This window comes from Dromaius novaehollandiae, unplaced genomic scaffold (assembly GCF_036370855.1).
Source record: "Dromaius novaehollandiae isolate bDroNov1 unplaced genomic scaffold, bDroNov1.hap1 HAP1_SCAFFOLD_27, whole genome shotgun sequence".
NCBI classification, from domain to species: Eukaryota; Metazoa; Chordata; class Aves; order Casuariiformes; family Dromaiidae; genus Dromaius; species Dromaius novaehollandiae.
The window spans coordinates 7,531,643-7,545,717 of NW_026991415.1; the positions used below are offsets into that span (position 1 = coordinate 7,531,643).

The 14,075-nt window shown below is 52.9% G+C and overlaps 1 protein-coding gene across 1 annotated transcript; it reads left to right on the forward strand.

The window, feature by feature from the left end:
- Positions 1-10,666: 10,666 nt before the first annotated feature.
- Positions 10,667-11,257, forward strand: LOC135326399 (olfactory receptor 14A16-like). Its single transcript, XM_064504283.1, has one exon. The coding sequence runs from the start codon at positions 10,667-10,669 to the stop codon at positions 11,255-11,257; it is 591 nt and encodes a 196-aa protein (XP_064360353.1).
- The last annotated feature ends 2,818 nt before the right edge of the window (positions 11,258-14,075 follow it).

The window sequence follows — 14,075 nt, forward strand, 5'->3', positions numbered from 1 at the left end:
GGTCCTTTAGGGGGATGTTGTGTTTTTTCTTTTTCTTTCTTTTTTTTTTTTTTTTAAAGGAAAGAGATTTTCAGAGCTGGGGTGGGATGCAGTCACAGGGTCATGGACATGTGGTGCCGTTGCAGGTGCCCTGGTCCCCTCTGCCCAGCCTCCCTCTGTAGCTCCCAGGGGCTCCTGTCTCCCACAGGTCCCCTGCAACAGCTGCCAGGCCCAGGCAGGTACCTTGTGGTTGGACACCTGGGCTCTGCCTGGAAAGGTGAAGAGCTGTTTTTCAACATTTCAAAGATATGACCCACTTTCATCAGCTCAAATGATTAATTTTAATGTCAATGTTTTGCTATGATGAAATAGTTGAAATCTTCAGGAAGGGTCTTAATCTGGGGAGAAGAAATATTGATTTGCCCTTGACCTTGTGTTTCCACTGCTCTGTCTATTGGGCTGTGGATGTAATCCCAGTGATCTCTCACATATTTCCATGTGCCCTGATTAAATTAGCCATTTCTAAAGGCATCTTTGCATCAGACTCTCTGGACGTATGCACTTTCCCTAGTTCTCCAGTTTTCCTCCTCCCCTTGCTCTTTATCATTCAGATACCTCTCAACTCTCCAGTTGCTGCTCTGAGCTTCTGGCAGTCTGAAGCTTGCCTCGTCTTTCAGCAGTCTCAGCATCTCTTTAGCCAGCTCCTTTGTTCTGCTTCTTGTCTATCCTTTCCTATCTATCTGTCGAAAACATTTCAAGGAAGGTTATGTCTTGTGGGCAGTGGAGCTCACTGGAGGCAGCTTGGACTTGGAGTAGAGTTGAGGAGTGCCTCTTATCTTTCATTAACTGTTTCAAACTTTATTTTGGTTTCATCGCAATTAAGACAAATCCTTCTGTGCCTGTTTGCAGCTAGTTCTCGAAGGAAGGCAGGTGGGAATTGGTGCACATGAGCTGTAACCTTCAGCTACAGACTTGAGAGGAAAAAGCTTAGATTTTAACAAGAGTGATCTAAGTCCCCAGTGGCTGATGAGGGAATTGGCAGGGCTGGGGAGGTGGAGGGAAGGTTGTCCATACATGTTTCCTATCAAAAATACTGCTTGTCCTACCTGCCCAGACTTCATTCAGAGACCCAGAGGCTCGGTCTGAACTGGAGAATGTGGGTATCACTTATTCTGAGAACTGAAGAATAAAGAAAGCTTCAGAAGCAGACATCTTTCTTCTTCAGGTGCTCATTGAAATCTGCCTAATTTCAATACTCTCCTGAAAGCTTCCCAATTAGCCACACGAGACTTGAAGAACTGAAGCAAATTATGGAAGGAGGCATTCCTCCTTAGGGTTTTTTGCATTTTAATAACCCCTTGGGTGTATTTGGTGCTGAGCCCAGGAAATGCAGATGCTGAGAAGAGACCGAAGAAACCTCTCCAGAAGTTGAAGTCAGAAGCAAATCCTAAGTTCCTTGGAGCGTTAACAGGTCCCACTGAGGGCCATTACCAAGAAAGCCTCCCCAGGGGCTGATTAGAGCACAAAGTTGGAGGCCCTGATTGCAGGTAGGCAAAGGCAATATGCAGGTGGCTGTGATGCCAAGTCAACCTGGATGTGTGTTATCAAGCAAAGCAGCCAGACACTGACAGCCAGCCCCTGGGTAGGGTGATCCTTTCCATCATGCATTGCTCAGGGCTCTTCCTGGGGCCAGTGTGCAGGTGGGGGTGCGCGATGCTGAGTGCAGGACCATGACACAGCTCCTCCTGGGCTCCCAAGGGACAAGGAGGCAGCAAGGCCACAGTGCTTTAAGGAATGGCGTCTTCTGGTGGGTCTCAGTGGCAGAGACACCAGCCATAGTCAAAAGGACAAAGACCTAGCTGTGTTGGCACTCAGCCATTTCCACCTCAGGCTGTCCTGTGCCTTCCCAGACCTGTGCCTATTTCCTTGCAGACTGTATACACCCAACCTGCTTCCCCACCTTGCTTTCACTCCAGGATCTCCTAACCTCTCCTGATGTCTTCCTGTCCTCACTTGCTTTTTTCCTGAAACACAGAGCCAGGGGCTGCTCACAGACTCCCTCCGCGTGACCTATAGTAACTCAGCACCGCCCTAGGAGTGACATTCTCTTTACCTGAAGTCCAGTCTGAATCTCTGAAGCTGCAGTTTGTGGCTCTTTCCCCTCTCATGCTATTTCCCACTACCAAGAAAAGCTCCAGCATCTCTGAAACCACCCTTCAAGCAGTCACAGGCAATTACTCTACTGCCCTTCGCCTCCACTCCAGCAGGCTAAAGAAGCCCAGGTCCCTCAACCTCTCCTCATGGATGCGATTATTCCCACCTATGCACAGGATTTGATATTTCTCTTGTAAATCTTCGTAAGGTATCTGTTGTCTGAATCACCTGAGTTTGTCAAGATCCTTCTGGACTGTAGCGTGTCAGAACAAAAAAAAAAAAAGACAAGCAAACAAACAAAAAAGAAACTGAGACAGCACCAATGAGTTAAGGGTAAGCAGGGGTGGGCTGACTGTGGGGGAAAGGATCAGGATGGTAAAGGAGACAAACTTAAAAGGGGAGAAAGGAAAAAACCCCAAGGAAATTAAAAACAAAGTAAAGGATTGATCAGGGCTGTCTTGGAGATTGAGGTGGAGGGGACCTCAGAAGGTAGCTAGCCCAATCTCCTTGCTCACAGCAGGGTCAGCTCTGGGGTCAGACCAGGTGGCTCTGGCCTTCAGCCAGTCAGGTCTTGGAAACCTCCAAGGCAGGGGGCTGCACAGCCTCTCTGGGCAACCACTCCCAATGCATGACCATCCGCATAGTGGAAAAGCTTTTCCTTATGTCCTGCATGAACGTCTCTTCTTTCAACTTATGCCCATTGTCTCTTGTCCCCTCCGATGCACTCTGGTGGAGAGCCAGGTTCCACCTTGTTGATGACCTCCTCATAGCCATTGGAAGGCTACTATGAGATCCCTCCAAAGCCATCTCTTCTGCAAGTTGAACAAGCCCCATTTCCTCACAGAGCAAGTGCTCCAGCTCCCCGACTACTGTGACAGCCCTTGGCCAAACTGGCTCTCAGTTATCAGCCTCTTTCTTTTTGTGGGAACCCAACACTAGATGCAGTATTCTCTACATGGTCTAATGAATACTGACTAGAAAGCGGTCATCATTTCCCTCGACCTCCTGGCTGTGCTCCTGCTCAGACAGCCCACGATGCTTCTGGCCTTCTTTGCTGCCAGGGAACACTGCTGGCTCATGTTTTGCCTCTGTCCCCCAGGACCCTCAGGTCCTTTTCCACAGAACCGCTTCCCAGGCACTCAGGCTCCAGCCTGTAACACTGTGGGGTGTTGGTTTCTCCCAGATGCAAGACCTGGCATTTGTCCTTGTTGAATTTCCTGAGGTTCCTGACAGCCCATTCCTCCTGCCTGTCTGAGTATGTCCTGAGTATTGCCTCTTCCACGTCACTAATAAAGCTGTTGCACCGGACAAGTTCCTGGAGACCCTGTGGTGCTCCACTTCTCCATGGCCTCCAAGAAGAGTACTGTGCACTCACCACTACCCGCGGAGCCTGACCACCCAACAAGTTCTTTAGCCATCTGGTTGTCCACCCATCTAGACGGTAAAGTTCTAAGTTGTATCCCACAAGAATATTGTGGGAGACTGTCAAACAGTTTGCTAAAATTAAGTTGAAAGACACTTTCTGCTCTCCAACCACCAAAAGAGCTATTTAATCGTAGAAGGCACTCCGGCTCTGGGGAGGCCTTGTCAGGTGCTAATCCACATATGGAAAAGGAATTCCTGCCTGCAAGAATTGCAGTAGCTATTGCCAGAGATGACAGGATCAAGGACCATTCAGGTCAGAAGGGACCTTGGGAGGACTCTGGTCCAACCTCCTGCTCACATGGGGATCAACACTGAATTCGCACCAAGTTCCTCACCACTTTGTCCAGCTGTGTCCTGAAAGCTCCAAAAACAGAGTCCATAACCTCTCTGGAACCCATTTCAAATGCTTCAGGATCCTCATTGCTTTTTCTCCCTTACATACAATTTTAACTGCACTTGTGTCAGCTTTTAACTGCTTCCTCTCATTCTCCTGCCGTGAATTCCTGTAAAAAACCTTGTTCTTTATAGGTGGCAACTTTGAGTTGAGAAGCTGCTATGAGTGCTCCCCAAAACCTTCCCTTTTCTGCACTGAACAAACCCATTTCCTCAGCCTCTCCTCACAGGGCAAGTGCTCCAGGCCCCAACCACCTTGGGGGCCTGCCACTGAACTCACTCCATGTGATCAACAGTGTTCTACAGGGAGCCCCAGCTGGATGCAGTATTTAGATGTGCTCTGACAAGTGTTGAGTAGAGGGGGATAATCACTTCCCTTGATCTCCTGGCTGTGCTCCTGTTCATGCAGCCCAGGACACTGTGGCCTCCTTTGCTGCCAGGGCAGGCTGCTGGCTGATGTTCAGCTCTCTGCCCCCAAGACTCCCTAGCTTGTATCACTGCAGGGTGTTGGTCTGCCCCAGGTGCAGGACCTGCATTTGTCCTTGCCGAATGTCACAAAGTTCCTGACGGCCCGTTCCTCCTGCCTAATGAGGTCCCTCTGAATGGCAGCCCTCAAACATACAATTCTTCCTACTGATTAGGTGTCATCTACACTCGTGATGAGAGTTGCATGCTCCAGGTCACTGATGAACCTGTTAGACAGCACAGGTCATAGTATGGAACCCTGCATACTCCACCTTTACCTGGCTTCCTGGTCAAGCATGACCCATTCAATAAAACCCCTCTGTGCTCAATCATCCAACCAGCTTTTTACCCACTGGGATCTCTACCCATCTCATCGTAAAACCTTACTTGTATTCAAGAATATTTGTGGAGACGGTGACCAACACCTTGCTAAAATCATGGTAAATGACATCCAGTACTTACTGCTCCTCCACAATCACAGGTCTTTGATCACAGAAGGCAATCAGGTTGTGCAGGAATGATTTGCCTTCAGTAAATCCATGTTGACTGTTCGCAGGCACCTTCTTCGTGTGCTCAGAAGTGTGATCGGAGAGGATGCGCTCCACGACACACGCCTCACCAATGTGAGACTGAATGGCCTGCAGCTCCCTGGGTTGTTCTTGTGGCCTTTTTTGAAGATGGGCACAACATATTCCTTTTTCTGCTCATTGGGACCTCCTCTGATCTACACAGCCTTTCAAAGGTGATAGACAGTGGCCTTGTGGAGACAGCAGACAGCTCTCTCAAAGTCCTCTGATGCCACCTGTCCAAACCCATAGAACTGTATGGGTTTAGCTCTTGCAAGCAATCCTTCACTCCACACTCATCTACTGCTGGCTGTTTTTCTCCTCTGAAGCCCTGACTTGAGGCACAATAGCCCAGGAGACCTTGCTGGTGCAGACTGAAGCCAAGAAGGCACTGAGCTCCTCAGATCTTTCTGCACCTGCTATTACTGGAGCCCCTGCACCATTCAGCAGTGAGCCCAGGTATTCCTTGCTTATTCTTTCTCCATTAGTGGAGCAGCTCTTCTTCATGCCCTTGACGTCCCCTGCAAGTGTCTATCCTCTGGGAGTTTTGGTTTCCCTAACATCATCCCTACTTCTGTGGACAATAGCATCCTGTTTAGCTGAGTCGATCTCCCAAGATGTCTGCTTGTTTTACTGAGTATCAGTAGGGACCATCATTGTGCTTGGTGGCTGCTGTCCTTGAAGACCTGCTGGCTTTCCTGAGCTCCATTGCCCTTCATGGCTGCTTCCAATGGGATCCCCCACCAGTCCCCTGGAGAGGCCTCAGACTGCTCCTCTGAAGGCCGGAGTCTGTACGCTGCTATTGTCCTTCCTCACTGCCCTCACGATCTAGAACTCCACTATTCCATAGTCACTGCAGCCAAGGTTTCCACAGATTGTCACAAGCCTGATGAGTGCTTCCTTGTGTGTGAGTACCAAACCCAGGTGAGCATCACCCTTCTTGGCCCATCAGGGACCTGTGCTTAGAATCTGTCCCTGACACCCTCCAGAAATCTCCTGGACTGCTTGCACCCTGCTGTTTGCCCTTCCAATGAATATCAGTGAGATTAAAGTCCCCCCCCACCCCCCATAAGAACCAGGCCCTGTGACCCATGGACTTCCTCAGGTTGCTTAAAGGAGACTGCATCCACCTCCTCATCCTCATCGAGTGGTCTGTAACTGTCATCACATCACCTTTACTCTGATGCTCACACACAAGCTCTCACCCAAACCCTTGTCCATGCAAGAGGTCCATACATCTGAGCTGTCCCTTCACACCAAGGGCATCCCCCCTGCTCATCTTCCCTAACCATCTTGCCTGCAGAGCTTGTGCCCTGCCATCACAGCCCTTCAATCATGCAAGCAGTTCCACCACATCTCAATTGTTCCAACCAAGTTTCCGTCCTGTGACAGCTTGTGCATCTCCATCTGCTCCTCTCCATGCCCCTGGCTGCACGCACTTGTGTATATTTGGGTTGCAGAGTCTTAGCTGTGGCACAGAGAACAGATTGGTCATGGTGAAACCTGTTACCACGAGCCAAAGACAGAGTGTGTGTGCCATCGTCCCACTTCAGAGCAGAGCTGTGCTGGCATAGATAGCAGGTAGCAATGTGATGGTGAAAGGAGGTTCCCACTAAGAGAGCAAACTCTGCAGTGCCCAAGGCCAGGGAGAAACAGAGCTGGGCTGTGCAGGAATGGCAGGAGAGGAGTTGGCTGCTCAAGCTGACTCTGTGGCACCATTGGGCTTGTGACAGAGGTGGACTGATCTCCAGACAGGACAAGGTGCCACTGAAGAAGTGCCTGGCCCTGGGCAGCCCGTGATTTGTCAGCCTGAGGTCATCATTAGCTCAGTCCCTGTTCATATCATCTGCAGGTGAGAAGAGGTTCAGGAGGAGGAAAGCTAGAAGGTTTGAAGGGACAGAGACCTTGGTGTGATGTGTCTCTCTCATTTATGAAGTATGCTTGGCTGTAGATGGGATGGACTTGGCCTAAAGGCAGTGGTGGGATCCAGTTGTTTGGGCACTGTTAGGAGACCTGAGATGCCCTGGGGCACTTGCCCAGCAACCACTCCAGGGTTTTCCTATAGCTCCCATGCTGTATCTGCTAGACACCTGTAGTTGTGCTGGATGCCCCAGGCATCCAACATGGCCCTGCAGGCCTATTTCTCTGTCACTGAATCATGTGCCTGCACTGGATGACATCAGCTGTTTGCAATGTCAGGATCTGCCTGTGTCTCAGCTTCCTAGTGAGTGGAGCTCTGCTAGCAGTGGGCATCAAGTATCATTTCAGGTGGTCAGTTCCCTACCTGGCCCCCAACTCATGCTCTAGAAGGATGTAGGTGTCACACTTGCTCCACCAGAGCAAGCAGACACTGGCACATGCCTTGCACCACCTCTGTCTCTTCCAATGTCACCAGGTGTTTGTGTGTGAGCAGCTGACTCCCACCCTCCTTCTCCAGGGATTATAATGGGAGCTTAGACCAAGATATTGCATGCAGACATCCATGCTGTGCTCACTTCTGCCTTGGCAATGGGAATCCCACCTCCAGTGTGCTTTTTGTGGAGCTCACAGGAAGGATCTGAATCCTATGCCAGCCCAGGGCCTTCTAAAGCATCCTGAGAAGCCCAAACTGACTCATCCGAATGAATACCTGAACAATGGGAAAACAAACTCTATCCTTGTCCCCATTTAGGTGTACTAAATGGGAATAGGGGCTACCAGAATGAGACGTTCCCATCTTTCATAGATAACCATCCTCTGATGAAACAAATTGCAATGCTGCAATCAGTCTTCCTTCAGTGTTTAGAGAGGGACCATCAGTGATTATTTTAGTCTACCTCAGTGAACATTTCCCAGAAGGAAGGAGCACAAGGGACAGAGAAAGTCATGCCACCAGCTGGGCCTCTGCTCCTGAGTGGGGCCAGGCTCCTGGGATGGAGGGAGCTCATGGCAACCTGGCAGCACTGCCCAGACACAGCTGTGTGCAGGAGCAGCTCCTCTGCCAAGAGCAGCAGGGCTGCGGGCACTGCCTGCTGCTGCTGACATGAGCTGAGAGAAGGCAGAGAGAAGTGCAAGGCAGTGTGGAGTGGGAGGACAGAGGAGAGCTCCTTGTGGGAGAAATCTTCACAGCCCTTTGCACGGTAAGTCTCTGGCTGCAGGGCAATGCTACTGAGGTTTCTCGAAATGTTTTGAAACTCATCCAGTCAAACTATTAGATTTTTAAGGATTGCTCTCCTGGCTTCTCATTTGCAGAGGAGGGGGAGATGCTTCAGAACAGGGATTCCCAGCCACACCGTCACAGGGACAGGGCATCCTGCCACTTTCCCCCAGGGATGGCTGCAGGGGTGTGAAGCCTGGGTGTGCACCTAGGTCTGCCCAGGGCTGTGGTTCAGAGCAGTGTCCCTGCGCCCCAGGGTGCTGTGTGCCTGGAGCAGTGACTCTGCCACCTGCCAGGGTCAGCACTCAGCCTGCCTGGGGAGCTCCCCACAGCACTGGGGGAGAAGCACTGGCTGGGGGCAGTGAACCCCAGCAGGGCAGATTCATTCTCCCTTTGAGAGGCTGCTGTGTGGGTCAGGGCTGGGGGACATATCCAGAGGTGACTTTTGAACAGGAATGCCAAGGCAGGGGATACCTGAAAGAGAGGGATTTTTCATGACTCTGTGCTTTTAGTTATTTTCTGTTTGAGTGGGGTGAAATAGCACTGGATCTGTCAGGTTTAGAGAGAGAACTGAGACAGTGACACTGAGAGAGGAGCAGCTCTGGGAGGCACTCAGCAAATGCCTTCCTCCACCCTGAAGCCTACACACAGAGCCAGCAGCACCTTTCCAGCCTCACCAAGGTTTGTCTCCCCTGCTCCGGAGCACCTGCAACCACGGAGGTGCCCTGGGCAGTGTCCTGCCCCCGGGAGGTTTCTGCAGGGCAGAGCTGAGCACCCAGCGGGTGGGATGGGGTCTGTGAGCACTGGCAGGGGAGAGACGTGGGGACAGAGAAACAGCTGCCCGCAGGGACGGCTCCAGGCAGCAGAGTCATGGTCAGAGTGTGAGAGGAAACCATCAACTCCAGCACCTCCTCTCCTCTGCCAGCCAGCACAGCCCTCTGCTCTCAAGGCTGTGGGGTCCAGGGCAGGAGTCGTTTCCTCGGCAGCTGGACATGCAGGAGAGGAGACACTGCTGAGTGCCCCTCTGTGCCTGCCTGTCCCTGCCTCCCTGGGCACAAATGTCATGGTATTGCTCCATGTTTCCCACCTGCCCATGCTGCCCTTGTCCTTCCCCTTGGACTCTCTGGGCAGGGGGGTTTCTGATGCAGTTCAGACAACACTGACCCTGCAGGTCCTGCCATGCAGACGTGTCTTTGACAGTGAGGTGCCCAAGTGCCCCTGTATCCTGTGGGGCTCTGGGCAATGCAGTGTGGGGGGCTGGGAATGAGCCAACTCTCTTGTCAGGACACCCCATCCTTAGGACATTCCGCCATTTCCCTGGGGTGTCTGGCTGGGCTGCAGCTGCCCTCCAGAAGGCCACAGCTCTCCCATTGCAGCTGCGAGTTACCTAGGTGCCCCAGGGAGAAGCCACCTAGATACTGAGGCCTCGGAAATGCTGCTGGGAGGCTGGATGTGGGGAGCTGGAAGGAGCCTGATGTGTTGCTGGCGAGAAGGGGAGGGCTGACACCTGCCTCACACATGCTCAGGAAGAGTGCTGATGGGCACTTTGGAGGTGGATTCCTCTGCTCTCCACAGTGTTGTTTCTTTTTTTGGGTAACTGGAGCTCAACTGTCCTCCACCTCCGAGGTGGGAGCACAGAGCAGCTGGGAACAAGGCAGATGGACAGGCCAGCTCTCCTGCCTCTGCACTAAAGCCAGAGGGAATCCTTTTGCCTCTCTGGAATCACAGCTGGTCCCTCTGAGTGCAGCAGCAATGCTGAGGATTTCTACCTCCAAGAATCCTCCTCCGGTGTGACAGAGTCAGCTAAAGAAAACACAATAAGCTTCAAAAGTATTCATGAACCCACATTATTTGGAACTGGGAGTGAAAATGCTGAAAATCCCTTCAACATTATGAGTGGAGTAAATCTGATCGGAACTTGGAATAGAAATTTTAGTCACCACAGTTTGCATGTACGCAGGGCTGTAGGTCAGGGCTGACTCCTCCGGAGCCCACGGGCAGAGGCTACTGCTCCTCATGGCAAACTCAGCCAGCACAAACCAAAGCTTGAGCTATGGAGCTCAATAATGGTGCTCCTGAGATGGGGAGAGGTAATGTGTGTGTTTGGGAGGGTTTTAGGAGAAATCTTTGCTCAGACAAGGGTGTCCTAATTTGTCAATGTCTCTTCTTCCTTAGAAAATCCTCCTGTGCCCTAAAGGAGCAAATGTCCAACAGCAGCTCATTGAGTGAGTTCCTCCTCCTGGCATTTGCAGGCACACGGGAGCTGCAGCTCTTGCATTTCTCGCTTTTCCTGGACATCTACCTGGCTGCCCTCCTGGGCAATGGCCTCATCATCACAGCCGTAGCCTGTGACCACCACCTCCACACCCCCATGTACTTCTTCCTCCTCAACCTCTCTGTCCTTGACCTTGGCTCCATCTCCACCACTGTCCCCAAATCCATGGCCAATTCCCTCTGGGACACCAGCACTATTTCCTACTTGGGATGTGCTGCCCAGGTCTTTTTCCTTCTCTTCTTTATATCAGCAGAGTATTCTCTTCTCACTGTCATGGCCTATGACCGCTACATTGCCATCTGCAGACCCCTGCACTATGGGACCCTCATGGGCAGCAGAGCTTGTGTCAGAATGGCAGCAGCTGCCTGGGGCACTGGTTTTCTCTATGCTCTCCTACACACTGCTAATACATTTTCAATACCACTCTGCCAAGGCAACACAGTGGAACAGTTCTTCTGTGAAGTTCCCCAAATCCTCAAGCTCTCCTGCTCAGATTCCTACCTCAGGGAAGCTGGGCTTCTTCTGGTTAGTGCCTGCTTATTCTTTGGGTGTTTCGTTTTCATTGTGGTGTCCTACGTGCAGATCTTCACTGCTGTGCTGAGGATCCCCTCTGAGCAGGGCCGCCACAAAGCCTTTTCCATGTGCCTCCCGCACCTGGCCGTGGTCTCCCTGTTCATCAGCACTGCCCTGTTTGCCTACCTGAAGCCCCCCTCCCTCTCCTCCCCAGCTCTGGATCTGGTGGTGGCTGTTCTGTACTCGGTGGTGCCTCCAGCAGTGAACCCCCTCATCTACAGCATGAGGAACAAGGAGCTCAAGGAGGCACTGAGGAAAATGATTCAACTGGTAGTATTTCAGCAGCAATAAGCTGCCCACCTCTCTTCACAAGTCATTTCCAGTTTATCTCAGGCAACTCTTTTGTTTTGCACATTCTATCTGTGATACTCATGTTTGTGCACAAATGTTTGAATGCATCCCACTTCTCCAGAGATACAAGCCCGATCTGTCTGACCCGGAGGCCTTCTGTAAATCTGCCCATCACTGTGTCAGAGCTGACCACTCACACAGCTTCTCTGTAATAAAAGGGGATTTTCTCAGTACTCTGCCTAAACGATGGGCTCTTCTTCCCATCTGGAGCCAAGAATGTGCTCAGGGAATTGCACCTGAAAAGGCCCTGTTGCTGTGCCTGGGTTTGGCATGGGCTATGGGGCATCAGCTCGTAGAGTGGTGTGTTAGGGAAGGAGGGCTGGATTGAGCTGTCCCTTGCGGGTGGCCAGTGCCCCTGGAGGGGGTGAGTGGTCAAGAGGTCTCTGCCAGGGACTGTCCCACATATTACAGGGCTGGTGACAGATGCCATTCCTGCTGGAAGGGGATATGAAGCCACCCAGGGAGCACAGAGGATCTCCAGGGCCAGCATGTGCCTGGAGTGGGCAGGCTGCTCAATCCCTGGGGCCGCAGGAGGTGCCGGAGGGGCTGCAGGCAGCCAGGGTTAAGGATCTCTGGTCATGAGAGCAGTGGAGACCTGGAGTGCCTCGCCTCCATTTCCTTGTGCCATTGCTGGTCCCCAGCCCGGGGGCTGATGGGGAGGCTGACACCCCTCTCTGCCCCCCAGCAGCTGCTGTGGCCTGCAGAGGGGCTGGGGCTGTGGGGTGAGTGCCCAGAGCTCTGCAGCCCCCTGCCACAGGCACTGCTGCGGGGCCACCCCAGCCTGGTCTGCTGTGCTGGGTGGGCTGGGGAGAGGGCAGGGGAGGTGGGGAGAGGTGGGGAGGGTCTGGTCTGGTCTGGAAAGGACCCTGGAGGAGAAGAATGCCAGCAGGCAGCTACTGCGTGTCAACAGTAGTGTGGGAGCAGAGAGCCGTGTCCTTGCAGGGCAAATGCAGGTCTGCTGGGAAAGGCAGCAGGACATGATGGGTGCAGGAAAGAAGAGCCCAGGTTGCTCCCTGTGTTGCACGGACACCCTGGGGAAGCTGCCCCAGGGCCATCGTCCCAGACCAGCCCCTCACATCACCCCTTTCCAGCAGTGGCTGCTGACCCCAGCTGTGGGGTGGTGCATGGCCAGCTCCATCCTCCTGCAGGTCTCCATATCCCGATGGAGAGGAAAAGGCCAGCCTTGCATGGCCTCTCTTCTGCACCAGGTCGCTGCAGATCCCAGCGCATGGCTGTCTGCTGACCCCTGTGTGGGGCACAGGCTGGGCTGGGCAGGGGCCAGGTGCTCAGATCCCCCAGACTCTGGGGGATCATTTAATAGTCATTTAATAATAACCCAGCCCTTTTCATGTCAGAAGTCTCTGGTGCCAGCTCTGCCTCAGCCCACTCCTGAAAGGCTCCGGTGCAGCCCTGGAGGGAGCTGGAGCTGCCTCGGGCCCTGGGGCAGTCTGGCAGCAGGAGTGTTTGTCATGGGCACAGCAGCAGCGGTGCCGGGAGCAGGGGAGGAGCAGGGAAATTGGGGCGAAGACCCCTGCCCTTAGCTACATGGCTGGAGCACTGGTGGGCGATGCCTTTGTATCTGGCCAGGTTCTGGGCGTGTGGTGGATGCCAGCTTGGGGGCAGGAACACTGGGATTTTCATGGTTTTCAGTGCAGCCGTGACTGGGAAAGGCAAGTGGGCAGAGCCACACACACACAGTTGCAAAGGCTGGGGTTGGAAATGGCAGTGTGGGGCTGGTGAAGGCCCTCCCTCTGCTCCCCATGGGGAAGAGAGTCCCCAGGCGATGCTGGACTCCACTTTGGCTGAGGGGAGGGGAGCACAGGGCAGGGCAGAAGAGGCAGATGGAGCCTCTTGGGGTGCATGAGGGAGATTTCCAAAGCCCAGGCCTGAGCCAGGCACCTTTAGATCTTCCACTGATGCTCTCCCAGCTGTGCTTGTTCTGCTCTGCCCCAGGTGCTCTTGTCCCTGTCCCAGCTGTGCTGGGACAGAGGCTGAGGAACAGGAATTCATGGAGTTGCAGAGGCATTTTGGTGGGAAGGGGCATCTGGAGGTCTCCATTCCAACCTCCTGCACAAAGCAAGGCTGGCTGGAGCATTACAGTCTTGTCTGGCCATTGCTGGACTGTTCCTGACCCCAGTTACCATCTCCAAACCTGCTCTGCTCCTCTTGTCCAAGCACTGTGGGATGGCAGCTCTCATCAGTGGGACCCTGCCCTGCCCTGCCTTACCGGCACCCTCAGCTCCTGGCTCTGCTTCCCACAGGGAGCAGCCCCGCTCATGGTGCTCCTGACAACATAATCTTTATAGTAGGAACCCTGGCACAAATGGTTCATAAACCGTTGAGCTGTGATACAGAAAAACCTCTGGTCATAACTATGCATCATAAAATCAGGCCCAAGTGCCTGGCTCACTTTTTTGCCCAGCTCAGACTTTCTGTGCAGTGTTACCTGGGAAGGGGTCCCAAATCCAAAGCTCTCCTGCTTACACCTTTAAATTGGCTGTCAGGCAGGAGTTGCTATGGAGCTAGGGTCACCTTTTGTACCTACAACCTTCTCTGGGATCTGCTCAGGTCACAGCTTTTCTTGCCAAGGCTTTCCTGACTGTAGTGAGGGGGTAGGTCTGAGGCAGAGATGGGGAGTAAGGTCAGCAGGACGGGGACAGGATCAGGTCAGCTCAGAGTGACCCCAGGGCGTTTGCAATGGCAGGAGATGTGTTTGGGGGGGCACTAGCTCCAGCCTGTGGTGTTTCACTGAGGGTGC

What these genes read in the sequence shown, in the direction of transcription:
- LOC135326399 (XM_064504283.1), top strand. Translation starts at nt 10,667, where the DNA reads ATGGCCTATGACCGCTACATTGCCATCTGCAGACCCCTGCACTATGGG.